This window comes from Rhinatrema bivittatum, chromosome 2 (genome assembly GCF_901001135.1).
Source record: "Rhinatrema bivittatum chromosome 2, aRhiBiv1.1, whole genome shotgun sequence".
Classification (NCBI taxonomy): Eukaryota; Metazoa; Chordata; class Amphibia; order Gymnophiona; family Rhinatrematidae; genus Rhinatrema; species Rhinatrema bivittatum.
Genome location: NC_042616.1, coordinates 108476861 through 108490229, shown reverse-complemented (window position 1 = coordinate 108490229; position 13369 = coordinate 108476861). Strand labels below are relative to the sequence as shown.

The 13369-nt window shown below is 43.1% G+C and overlaps 1 protein-coding gene across 1 annotated transcript; it reads right to left on the bottom strand.

Moving 5' to 3' along the window:
- Positions 1 to 791: 791 nt before the first annotated feature.
- LOC115083223 (putative nuclease HARBI1) lies at positions 792 to 2618 on the bottom strand. The gene is made up of 3 exons (XM_029587032.1): positions 2024 to 2618; positions 1730 to 1863; positions 792 to 854 (listed from the first exon to the last, which is right to left on the bottom strand). Exons 1-3 carry the CDS (start codon positions 2616 to 2618, stop codon positions 792 to 794), a joined length of 792 nt encoding a protein of 263 aa, XP_029442892.1.
- Between the last annotated feature and the right edge of the window lie 10751 nt (positions 2619 to 13369).

Sequence of the window (13369 nt, the reverse complement as noted above, 5' to 3'; positions counted from 1 at the left end):
GAAAGCCATAAGAATTCTCTTTTTATGACAATAGAAATCGGTACTGTTATAAATTATGATTAACTTTCCACAGTTATGTAATGACGTTGACCTCTCTCTGCCCACAGAAACAATGGACAACGGTGACGGTGACAGCGGAGAATCAGAACACCAGGAATCATTGTTTCCGCAGCCTAGCGCAGACCCCCCCAGCCAAGCGATGTCATCAGGGGACATGGATACACAGGATCAGTACGATGTCCCTGTGATCGGAGCGGAGGATGTTGTACTGGACCTACAGTATTTCAACACCCCCCTGGCATTTCAAGAACCCGACCCATCACAGCAAAGCGATGAAGCTACAGTCATTGAGGAATCTGAACCAGTGTTTCCTGACACTGAAATTGCACCAGTATTTGGCATAGAGACCGTGACCGATCAATTACTGGCTGGAATCGGCTCGCGCCTGGATGGTCATCATGCTCTAATCCTCCAGGAACTGCGTTTGCTCAGAGCTGACTTTAAACAGTGCATGGCGTCACTGATTGGCGCAATCCAGTCACTTGCCCCGAAACCTCCAGCCGGCAACAAATCCTAAAACGTTTAATAAAAGTTATATTTTGTTTTCAATTTGAGTAAGCGTACTTTTCTTTTTAATGGGACGGTCATATTTTCCTGAATCAAATAATGGAAATAAAAAATTTAATAAGAGTGGTTATATCATAAAATTTTTATTGAGTGATCCTCAGACACAATTATAACTTTTGTGTGTTCAAAATCTCTAGAGCCACCCCACAGAATACTCATGTCGCCTACAATCCTTTAACGGTGTGATCATCTTCCGTTAATGTCTTAAAAGACATGAATTTCAAATTCTGGAACAGAAAGAGAAGAAAAGGCAAGAGTAAATAGTACATACATGTACAGAAAAGATCAATCTCTAGAGATCTCAATCTGAACCGAACCATGTAAAATTACCCCCTTATCTTCAGGCTCCAGGCTGTACTCCCACTTCCGGTCCAATCGGCTGCCAATAGTCCTAGTGGTGCCGATGGACTTATGCCCTTACCATGAAACATGGTATACGTGCTCCTACAATGCGACCGGGGCTGAGCAATGCCACTGGAAGCGATCTCCTGCACTGGGCCCGTCGGTGGGTTTGGGGGGGGGGGGGTTCAGTAGAGTAGAGGTAAACAAGGGGCAACAATTCAAAGGACAAGGGTAGATTGATGCTTTTTGTGTGTGACATTGATGCTTTTTGTGTGTGACATTTCCCGCCGCCCCCATTTTCAACGGGTCTCCCTATCTTCTTAGGTTTTACTCCCCCGCTATCGGATGATTTTAAAATTATCCAAGATATTCTCCATCGTCTGAAGCCAACTTCACATCTCTATTAATATGTAGAGAATACCACAGCTATGACGAACTATTGAACCACAATATCGTCGTGGGCCACAGTAGACAGGAATGGTTATATGACAGCAGTAATGAAATGTAATGTATGACATGAAACTTACATGAGAAATAAATTTCGATGATCCTCCGCCGGACTTCATTACCCCGTGCTGTGCTGTCCGCATCAACTGCCAGCTCCTGTGGCGGATCGGGTATCAAGTCTTCACCCTCTGCATGCATGCCGAATCTCAGACAAATGTTGTGTAGCATGCAGCAGGCAATAATTATGCTGACAACCTTTTCGGCACTGTATTGCAGGGCCCCCCCCCGAGCGATCCAGACATCGAAAACGCACCTTCAGCACTCCAAAGGTGCGTTCAATGACGTTTCTGGTGCTGGCATGAGCCTCATTGTACCGTTTCTCAGCATTTGTGTGTGGTGACTGGAGCGGTGTTAGTAACCAAGGCTTAGAACCATAGCCGCCATCACCTATGGGATGCAAAATATGGCATGTATTGAAAACAACTTGCAGCGCAAACACCGTAAACATAATATTCATAACTATATAGCTATCATCTTTCAGATCCGGAGAACAGAACACTACACATGAGAGACAGACAAATCACAGGAACTTGCAATTGTCACTTACCAAGTAGCCAGCCTTCGCCGTACTTTCCTTCAAGGAAATTAGTAGCCAGATTGGAATGCGCGAGAATGTAGGCATCATGGCAGCTCCCTGGAAAGTTAGCTACCACATTTAGGATGCGAAGGCGTGCGTCGCAAACCACTTGCACATTCATGGAATGAAAGTGCTTGCGATTACGGAACCCACTCTCTTCTTCCGCCCCGGGTCTTAACGCAATATGGGTACAGTCGATAGCGCCTAACACGTTAGGCATACCGGCAATACCCATGAAGCCACTGCGGATCTGTTGGAGTTCTGCTGGATCCGTAGGAAAGAATATATAGTCCCTCTTCCGCTTCATCATGGCCTTCAACACCTGGGCCAGATTCCGTGAAACAGAGGCCTGCGTCATACCTGCAACTTTGCTCACCGGGTTTTGAAAACTTCCGGTACCAAAAAAATTTAAGGCACACAGAAGCTTACTCAATCCGGGCACAGCATGGTATCGATTGGTCTTGGGATCCAGGTCCTCACGCAGGTCTTCATACAGGGACAAGATTGCCTGTGAGCTCAGCCGGTATGCTCGGACAACATCTCTCTCAGACATGCCAAAGAGCATCGCCCGTGTACGGATGACACGCGGCCGCTGGATGGCCTGTTGATGGGCCGGCTCTGCCTGCAGGGGATACAACAGATGATAAAACCGTCAATGATATAAGACAACTCAAATTAGCAATGGACACATATAAATGCTTTTAGCACATGGATTACACTGGGTTATATGTTGATTAACAGCTGTTCATTGACTTCGTTTGATAAATGATTGGTATTTCTACATTAATTGTAAAGCCAGTGCCTACATTAGTTATGTGAATCTTTATTTGGCGATTTTAAATGTCGTCTGATGTATTTTAATCTTCTAAAATCATTAGAGACGCTATATAATAGGAACCCCCCTATTTATGGTCAGAAAGGGTAGTGGAAGGGGGAAGGAGAGTGCGGGAAAACCTTCCCTAAGATATCTCTAATGTATATATGGTATGAACAACTACAGCCGGATTGGCTCAATAGCTGACAAAAATATGTGTCACAAAAAAGAGCAAAATAAATACAGAAAAAACCATGGCCATGGATCAGTGACAATTATGCACTACCGTACAGGCGCCTGTGAACAGTCTTTTATGGGTGGCTGTGGGCATAGGCCCGGCGCATTTTTGTTATACTCGGGTCTGTTTTCCCGATGGTTGAATCAGTCTCTATCTTGAAGAACAAAAGAAATTGTTAAAACCCTTTATCGTTTTGGTCGCCCTTCTCTGTACCTTCTTCACAGCTCGATTAACATTTCTATTCATTGTAAACTGATGTCTATAACGTGCCGCTGTATAAGAAGACTTTAAATATATAAATAAATATATTAATAAACAAACAACTATAGCCCTTGGCTCAATAGCTGCAAATAGACAGACACTGGTCTCTAAGGCGCCGTGAATGGCACTTTACGGGCGACTGCTTTATCGTCCGCCTGCGGACGATAAAGCAGTCGGCTATATCGACCGGCGCACATCCTCCGCTACCCTACCACCGGCACATCCTCCGCTGCCCAACTACCGGCGCACACCCTCCGGCGCCCATTACCGGCGCCCGTTATCGCCGCCCATAACCGGCGGCTATATGGACCGGCGACCATCGACCGGTGCACATCCTCCGCTACCCTACCACCGGCACATCCTCCGCTGCCCAACTACCGGCGCACACCCTCCGGCGCCCATTACCGGCGCCCGTTATCGCCGCCCATAACCGGCGGCTATATGGACCGGCGACCATCGACCGGCGCACATCCTCCGGTGCCCATCGACCGGCGTCAATAGAGGCACCAGAAGGCATGGGCGCCGTTCTTACAGAAAATAACAGATCACCTACCTCCGGTCTTACAGCTGGGTTCTCGGGTCGGTCTGGTTCTCCATGCTGCGGCAGCCCCCTGTTCACACCTCCGATCTGCCGAGCGTTTCCTGGGTTTCTCAGTCGAGCATGCATTCGTCTCCTTCTCCACTGAATCATTATTAGCGTCAGAGCAAAAAAAAACAGCTCGTCCATGGTGCAGTCCGGTACCTAACTGTTCGAACACCACACTAACACCACGTTGAGGTAGGCGCTAAACGAGCGTGTTAAGGCCGCGGCTAAACAGTGGGTTACAAAGGAGATAATCTGAGCGCGCTTTACGGTATCGGAGAGGAAGAGCTAATTCCTTCATTATACAGCATTATACAGCTAATTCGCTCATTTACATGCCGGGTGCGGAAAGGGTTATGCGTCTGTTTTCAGAAGCGATACGGACGCGTGAAACTGGAGACTGGATCGCTGAATTGCTTTGCGCGCCCGAATTGTGCGCTACGAGCACGTTACAGACGGGCAATCTGATACTGGATCGAGCCGATAGCAAGCAAATATAAATCATAATAGCCGATCCTGGAAGAAAAGGACCTCAGTGTGGCAATTTCCTTTTTCCGTATCATTTCCAGTTGCGCATGCTGTTGCATCAAATTTTCCATTGAGCAAGCGATGGGGCATCTTGTGACCTCCAACACAACAAAATAGACTTTTTTTGCTAAGAGGAAAACCACTGCTATAAGTTTTTTTGCACCTTGAGGCAAAACAGTCCCATACCAAGGAATTTCACACCCCACAACCTGTTCCAAAAATACAATCACCTCACTCCAAAAAAGCTGCAGTTTTTGGCACCCCCATAAACATATGGCAAAAGTTACCTGGAAGGGTCTTACATTTCAAGCAGAGATCAGAATCCCACAGTTTCATTTTCATCCCCAGTACTCTAGTATATAAGTTCTATGAAGAATCTTGAATTGGAAATCTCTCTTGTTAACCGAGAGATAATACTGATACAAGTTTTTAAAAGGCCTGGAGCATTAGTTCGTCTGAGATAGTCTCCCCTACATCATTGCTCCATATCGCCGCTATGCGCTGTACATGTGGGGCAGGCAATAGCAATTTTATTAAACTTAGCAGGTGTTTCTAAGAAACTCTCTTTCTCATTGGTCAGCACAATAGCAGAAATATCACCTGATGGACACTCAAACAGTAGTGGTGGGCTTGCAAATAAGCAAAAAAGTGCCTCTTGGGATATCACAGTCCTCTCTCAATTGCTCAAATGAGTATAGACCAGAAGACTCGGAATCAACCAAATGAGAGAGGTGGTAGAGACCCTTGCGAGACCACCCCTAAAAGACTGAATAGCCCAAGCCAGGTAAAAAATCTAAGTTCCCAAGCCACGTCAGAAAAGGAGAGACCACCGAACTGCGGCTAAGAGACCCCAACACCAAGACCAAGCCTTTCATACTGCAGTAAACCAAAACACTTTGATCTTTAATGAAGATAGTTTAACTGGAAGTAAATGTAGTAGATTAATGGGTAAATATGGGGATGTGGAATCCAACATCAACTCTTCCATATCAAATTTAGGATGATTGGAGATCCATTCCTGTTCATAATACGTGATACTTGCAATGTTGTATATTCTTTAATCAGGAAGGGTTGCTCCACCGTGTTTTCTACTTAACCTTAGCACATCAAAGCTCGTTCCATGCTCTTTTATTTCATCAAATAAAGCTGCTAACCAAAGAATGAAATAATTTGATGCTCCACATCTTAAGCCAGAGAGGAAGCATTTGTAGGGGGAAGAGGATCTTAGGAAGAATCGCCTTCTTCACCAGTGCACAGCGACCCATCATAGAGAGAGGGAGAGCCTTCCAATGATGCATTAATTTTTTAAGGTTTTGCAAACTAGCATCAGTATTAAGTGTGTAAAGCTCATCAAGAGTACGGGCAATTTGAATGCCCTAGTAACAAAAATGACTTCCAGTCCATGTTAGTGGAAATGGTTTTCAATCAAACAAATTTGACTTTTTCGCATAGTTAAAAGGTGTGAAATTTTAAGCAAAATTATGCAAATTTGCACATATTTGCTACTGAATTTTCTAACTCTTGCCACAGAATCTTGAAAAATTTTCAACAGGAAACCAGGGGGCTCTGTGTATATCACACCACTATAGATGGATGCTCCATTCCCTGTTTCAAGGTTGACCCACAATGCCTCCTCCTCACCTCATAAGCCCTGCAGTTGTTTTTTTATATTAATTGTTTATATATAGTGCCTCTCTTCCTGTCCTTCATGAATAGGCTGTAGCCCAGAGTAACTCTATCCCGTGGTGGTTTTGCATGTGCCATGTCTCTGTGAGAGCCACTACATCCAAATCAGCCTCTTCCATGATTGCCTCTGTGTCCCTGACTTTATTTCTCATAGTATGGATATTAGTATACAAAGCTTTCAAGATGTTGCCCTTTTTCCCATGTCTATACAAGATAGGGGTGTGCATTCGTTTTCAACATATTGGCAATTTGCAACATATATGTCTCTATTTGTTGTACTCATGGGGTCACGAAACGTATGGTGAAACCCCCAACTATGTCACAGGGGCTACCGGTGCCATTGGTCGGCCCCTGTCACATGGAAGGAGCACAAGATGGCGCCAGCCGTCCATTGCTCCTACCATGTGACAGGGGCCGACCAATGGCACCGGTAGCCCCTGTGACATAGTGAGGGCAAAGGCTATTGGTGCCATTTTTGAATACCGGCAGCCGACAGCCCGAGTGCAGGAGATAGCGCCAGGACCCCCGCTGGACCACCAGGGACTTTTGGTAAGTCTTGGGGAGGTCAGGAGGGTGGGGAGTTGTAGTTAATTAAATTTAAGGGGTTGGGAAGGGGTTTTTTTTGGGAAATGAATACATACGTAACTAATGAACGGATCGGAGTCCCCCGAGAACGGATGCAACGGATTTGGCTCCCCAAGAATACGAATTCCAAATGGAACGAATCTGTCCCTGCTACACATCCCTAATACAAGAGAAAAAGAGCAACATCTCATCTTTTGGGGCAGAAAAATATGATTACGTCTCTCCCCTATTGCAGGAACTCCATTGGCTGCCAATCTCTTAGTGTATAGAGTTCAAAATTGGATGTTTAACTTTTAAAGCATTTTGATGGAGAACAGTTCCCTATTTTGCAAATCTTTTAGTTCCTGATCAACTTCAAGACCATTGGGTTCATCCCAAGCTGAACTACAGAGACTCACATCTCCCAAGGAAATTCATCTGGAACACAAGAGGGAAATGAGTTTTTCCTATCTAGGACCTCGTCTTTGGAACTCCTTACCACTTACTCTAAGGGGAGAAAGAGTTTATAAAATTCAGGAAAAATATGAAGACTCAGCTGTTCTCAAGAGCCTTTAACCCTTTAAATGTATTTTATTTTTAAGTATTAGGTATTTTAAAACACATTTATCATATTTTATGTTCACAGCTCTGTTTACATTAGGTTTTAAAAAGTTATTTACAGTGACACTTATTGTAACTGATGTTTTTTCATTTATTGTTTTTATCTGTTTAAACTTACTCTCAAGAAAGATGATTTAACAAATATATTAAACAGTTTATAAGGAGCATCTCTTCTAAGTAATTTGCACTCAGTTCTGATAAGAAATGGGTAGTTTTCTTTTTTCTTTAAATGTTACTAATGGGCTTAAACCTTCTTAGGATTTTCCAATGAGTCACTCTAATACATAGGGAAATCAATATTCAGAGTGCGTTCAGCGCTATTTAGCAAGATAAAGCTGGACTTATGCAGTTAAGTAGTGGTCGCTGAATATGAGCCCATGTTCAACGGCCGCCATTTATCCATATAAGCCCCTTATATGACTAAACGTTACACACACAAAAAGTAGGCAAGTACTGGACAGATCAGGGGCAGAGCAAATTAGCTGTATAACTTATATGGTTAACTACCGATATTCAAAGTTAGCTGCATAAGTGTACGCCTAAGTTTAGGCGCCCTATAGAGCAGGTCTAAACTTAGTCAGGTTGCCTCATCTGTCGATGCGCGCACATATATGCATATATTCAGTAGCTTTGCCGTGCCGCTGAATAAACAAACATCATAATAAACCAGATTAGTCATATCCAGCTAAGGCCTGGATTCACCATTCTTTCGCAGAATGGTAAATCCTGCGAAAATGAGGGGGCGAGGGGCGAAGAGGTACGGGCCTGCGAAAGCCTGCAGCCTTCGCACCACTGCGGTGCGCCAGCTGCCGGCTTTCGCACCGAATAGCGACACCATAAAAGGTGTCGTTATTTGGCGCACTACTGCTGACGGTAATGTTAGTAACATTATCTCCGGCAGCGAAGACACCGCCGACTCCGCCCCTCATCGAATTTGCATGCTATCGCACGCAAAAAAGGGCCTTTTCACATGCGATAGAGTCTTATCGCGTGCGATAACCCGTTAGAAAATAACCCCCTAAGTTAGTTAATTAAAGGGCCAGCACTGAATATTGACCTCAGAATTTATTGTGAGTGCTCTGGAATCAAAAATACAAAGGAGGTCAAATGCCTTTTCTATTTGTTAGGGGTGTTAAAATGCAAATTGAATTTTTTTGCAATCATTCTTGTAACATGATCCAATTTAAACAGGAGTATCTTGTCTGAATAGCTTAGGCATAATGACAGGTTAAGAGCATCAGAAGTAAAGCCAACCTCCTCAATTTCCTGCTTTAATACTTCCTTTCTAGCAAATATTCTTTGCTCTCGAACATTTGCTCAGTCGTGGCTATGTGCAGTTATGAGGTTGAGCACAAGTTGCAAGGATGATTGAAAATCTGTGCGGGATATGCTTCACTACCACTCTAACAACTTTCAAGAAGCTGAGAAAATTACGCCAGCAGCATCTTTCCTTCCCAGATATTGCCCTGCTTCTCTGTAGTTTCATTACTATATTAAACATAGAGACCTGATGTACCTTCTGTGGCCTTGAAAGCCTTCTGTTAGCTATACTGCTATGGTCAGTTCAGGTCTAAATATTGTATTAGCAAGTATCAAATAATGTAAAAAATACTGGAGAACATGGAAACAGAATGACAACAAGAGAAAAGAAAGTGCAATCCCAGATTCAAAACAACTGACTTTAACAATAAGGAAAACTTTAGCTGTACTTTGTACAGTATTTATTTATTTATTTATTTATTTAGAGTTTTTATATACCGACATTCTTGAAAAAAATATCAAATCATTTCGGTTTCCATTGAAACAGAACAATCGCGGTTATGGCGTTACATTAAAACAAGTCGTCAAATAACAAATATAGATAACAGGTATAAATAGAACAGCAAATATAAATAACAAATATAAATAACAATATAAAAACAAATGTAAATAACAAGTATTAATAGAACAGCAAACAGTGGTAATAAGTCGCAAGTCGACAAATAACGAATATAAATAGAACCGCAAAATAGTGGTGATAGAGGTTGCATGAAATAAGGTGTCAAAAAAGTATGAAAAAGGGGCTTAAATAAAAACTCATGGCTGTCCTTGGACAGATGACAGGGAAACGCGAGTGTTAATGTTGGCCTAGATTATATGTCCTGTTCACTATTTACAAATCTTTATAAGAAGCAAACCAGTAAGATACTAGTTTGAACTTTTAGGACCTCTGAAATGAAATCTTTCCAGCCAAACAAATAAACCCATTTTGTAAACACTGGACAGAAACTCTTGTTGGGGGGGGGGGGGGGGGGGGAGGAGTAGAGTTGGCACCAAGCCTTGAGATGGATTCTCAGATACTATTCTTTCCCATCTTCCCAGCACCTTGGCTTGGCATGTTGAGGTCTCCTTGGGGAATGCAGCCAATATCCTTCTCCATTTCTCCCATCTGCCTCCTATTTGACCTGACCAGCTGGCCATCGTTAAGTTTTTCTGTGGGATTCTTTTACCACTGGTCCGGCTCTTGGTTTGTGGATCTGTTTAGCAGCCTAAGTGTTGTTCAGCTCAGTTACATTTTCAGTTGCAGCCCCTGGCATTCATGCTTGAAATCTATCAACTCTGCAGAATTGTCTATTGCTCAGCTGCTCGCTTTCTCTCTCTCTCTGCCTTCTGTTGCTGGGGTTCCTGTGCAATTTAGAGGACTTAAAGATGGGTCACAGGATAAAGCTCCATAGAGGTCATTCAACCAAAGAAATTAAAAAGTACAAAGCAGTGCAGCAAGAGAGCAGTGGATACGAGTAATGCAAATAACATATTGAACTGAATGAAGCATACATTCACTTTCAGTATCTAATATAAATGGACTCAATAGAAATCTGATACACCTGATAAATAACCTTAGTTTTTCATTGAATTGTCACAAGGAAACTCATACATAAGAACAACCAGTATTTATCCTACACTTCATGAGCTCAGTAATAGAAGCATAAGGCAAAACCATAGTAGGCAACCGAAACCCCACTTCTAAAAAGAGGCCAGCCTATGTGAACCACTACTGATCAAAACTCAGGCTATCACCACATTCCTGCTCAGAGGATCCACTTTTACTAGAAAGTGGTGGTCCAAGTTCAGAAGGATTTTTTTTTTTTTTTAATTATTTGTACACTGCTTTGGGTTAACGCTTTGAGGCTGAGAATGGGGCTTAGAAATGTAATAAATCAATAAATAAATACATAAAGCCACAAGACAAACTTTCATCCCAGAGAAACTGTCTTAAAGCACAATATGAGCTCAGTCTAGGACCATTGATAATACTAGGGCAGTGGTTCTCAACAGGTGTGTCGGGACACACTGGTGTGTCGTGAGGTCCTGGGAGGTGGGTCGCAGGGCCAGCAGGAGGCTGCTGTCTCCTTGTCAGCCCCAGTGGGAGTTGGTTGACTTCTCTTACATCGGGCCTGATGAGAGGCTCCTCTCACTTCCTTCTCTTCTTTCTGGCCCAGTGGGAGGCTGTTTCCTTCTTCACCCAGATCAGGGCGAGACATTGCCAGCTCCTTCTGATCTGGGCCTGATGGGACACAAACTTTATCTAACCCTGCGGAGTCTGGGAGTGATGCTGCTGATGATTTCTTCATACTGTGCACGGGGGGGGGGGGGGGGGGGAAGGAGATTGGGGATGCTGGGCAGATGAAGGAGGAACAGAGCAACGGAGAGGGAGTGTGGGGGGCTGCTGAGCAGGAAGGGGTGGGAAACAGGGGGTTGGGGTAGCTGGGCAGGCAGGGAGATGAGATGAGGGGGGTAGGGAGAGTTAAGCAGGAGAGAGAGAGAGGGAGCACAGGGAAGAGGATGTGGGGGGTCAGGAATGCTGGGCTGGGATGTGAGTGTGAGCGGATGATTGAAAGGGAGTAATTGGGCAAAGTGAAGGATGACGGAGGGGGAGTGATGGGGTGCAAGAGCCATAATATATCAGTTTGGTGTTTGTTCATTTCTTCTCTATTTGCTTAGTATAGGAAGATATGTATTTCTGTTTCTAGCTCTCCAGATCTGCACTGCATGCAGTGTCTTTTTCAGGTTTCCATTCCACTTTTTGTTTCCTCATTTTTAATTTATGGTCTTCTAGTCTGTATTTGGTGAAGGTCCGATCTGTCTGTGTGACTGAGGTGAGGTATTTTATTAGTATGTAGGGGTTTGTATCAATCTTATTTGTTACATTCTCATATTCTCAGTAGGACATGCACTGATTGTGCACTGCTGCCTTTTCATAGGTAGGGCTATTGCTGTTTAAGTTCTTGGCGTTAGTGTTGCTATGGTATGCTTCACACATGCTGAGTGTGGGTTTTTTCAGGTTTTGTATTTTACAATGTGCCTGGTAATAAGGGAGTTTGTGTTTCTCTTACTGAGAAAGCACCAGAATATCAGAATATCTTTTTTATACGGTGAGTTGTATTTGAAATATCCTAGTTCTGCTCTGTATTCAGTGTGGTGGGAGATGTTTGGGTTCCTATGGATACAGAGTATATATTTACATAGAGACCCATGATGGTCAAATGTTCAGTGTATCATGCATGTAAGCATTATCTGTCAGGTGTGTCCTAATAGAAAAAAAGGTTGAGAACCACTGTACTAGGGTACAGCAGGTCTGCTATCAAACCCAGATTGCTGTTGATAACCTTGAAGTGGCACTCAGAGATGTGGAGGAACTATAAATAAGAATATAAGAACATGCCATACTGGGTCGGACCAAGGTTTCATCAAGCCCAGTATCCTGTTTCCAACAGTGGCCAATCCAAGTCACATGAACCTGGCAAGTACGCAAACATTAAATAGATCTCAAGCTACTATTCCTTATTGATTAATAGCAGTTTATGGATTTTTCCTCTAGGAACTTATCCAAACCTTTTTTAAACCCAGTTATATAAACTGCTGTAACCACATCTTCTGGCAATGAATTCCACAGCTTAATTATACGCTGAGTGAAAAAGAATTTTCTTCGATGTGTTTTAAATGAGCTACTTGCTAATTTCATGGAGGGCTCCGTAGTCTTTCTATAATTCTGAGAGAGTAAATAACCAATTTATATTAACCTGTTCAAGTCCTTTCATGATTTTTTGACCTCTATCATATCCCCCCTCAGTCTTCTCTTCTCCAAGCTGAAAATCCCTAACCTCTTTATCCTTTCCTCATAGAGGAGCTGTTCCATGCCCCTTATCATTTTGGTCACCCTTCTCTGCACTTTCTCTAGTACAACATCTTTCTTGACACGTGGGGACCAGAATTGCACACAGGACTCAAGGTCCGGTCTCATCATGGAGCAATACAGAGGCATTATGATATCCACCATTTTATTTGCCTTGCCTTTCCTAATAATTCCTTACATTCTGTTTGCTTTTTTGACTGCCACAGCACACTTAGCCAACGATTTGAATGTATTATCCACTATGACAACTCTCTTTCCTGAGTGGTAATGCCTAAGATAGAACCTAACATTGTGTAACTACAGCAAGGGTTATTTTTCCCTATATGCATCACCTTACACTTGCCCTCATTAAATTTCATCTGCCATTTAGATGTCCAATCTTCCAGTCTCACAAGATCCTCCTGCAATTTATCACAAAACACTTGTGATTTAACTACTCTGCAAAATTTTGTGTCATCCGTAAAATTGATCACCTCACTTGTCGTAGCCCCTTTCCAGATAATTTATAAATATATTAAAAAGCACCGTTCCAAGTACAGATCCCTGAGGTACTCCATGGTGTGTCTTTTTCCACTGTGAAAACAGACCATTTCATCATACTCTCTGTTTCCTGTCTTTTAACCAGTTTGCAATCCACAAATGGACATAGCCTCCTATCCCATGACATTTTAGTTTTCTTAGAAGCCTCTCATGAGGGACTTTGTTGAACATCTTCTGAAAATCCAAATACACCATATCTACTGGTTCACCTTGGTCCACATGTTTAATCACCCCTTCAAAAAATGTAGGAGATTTGTGAGGCAACACTTCCCTTGGATAAATCCATGCTGGCTGTGTCCCAAAAAACC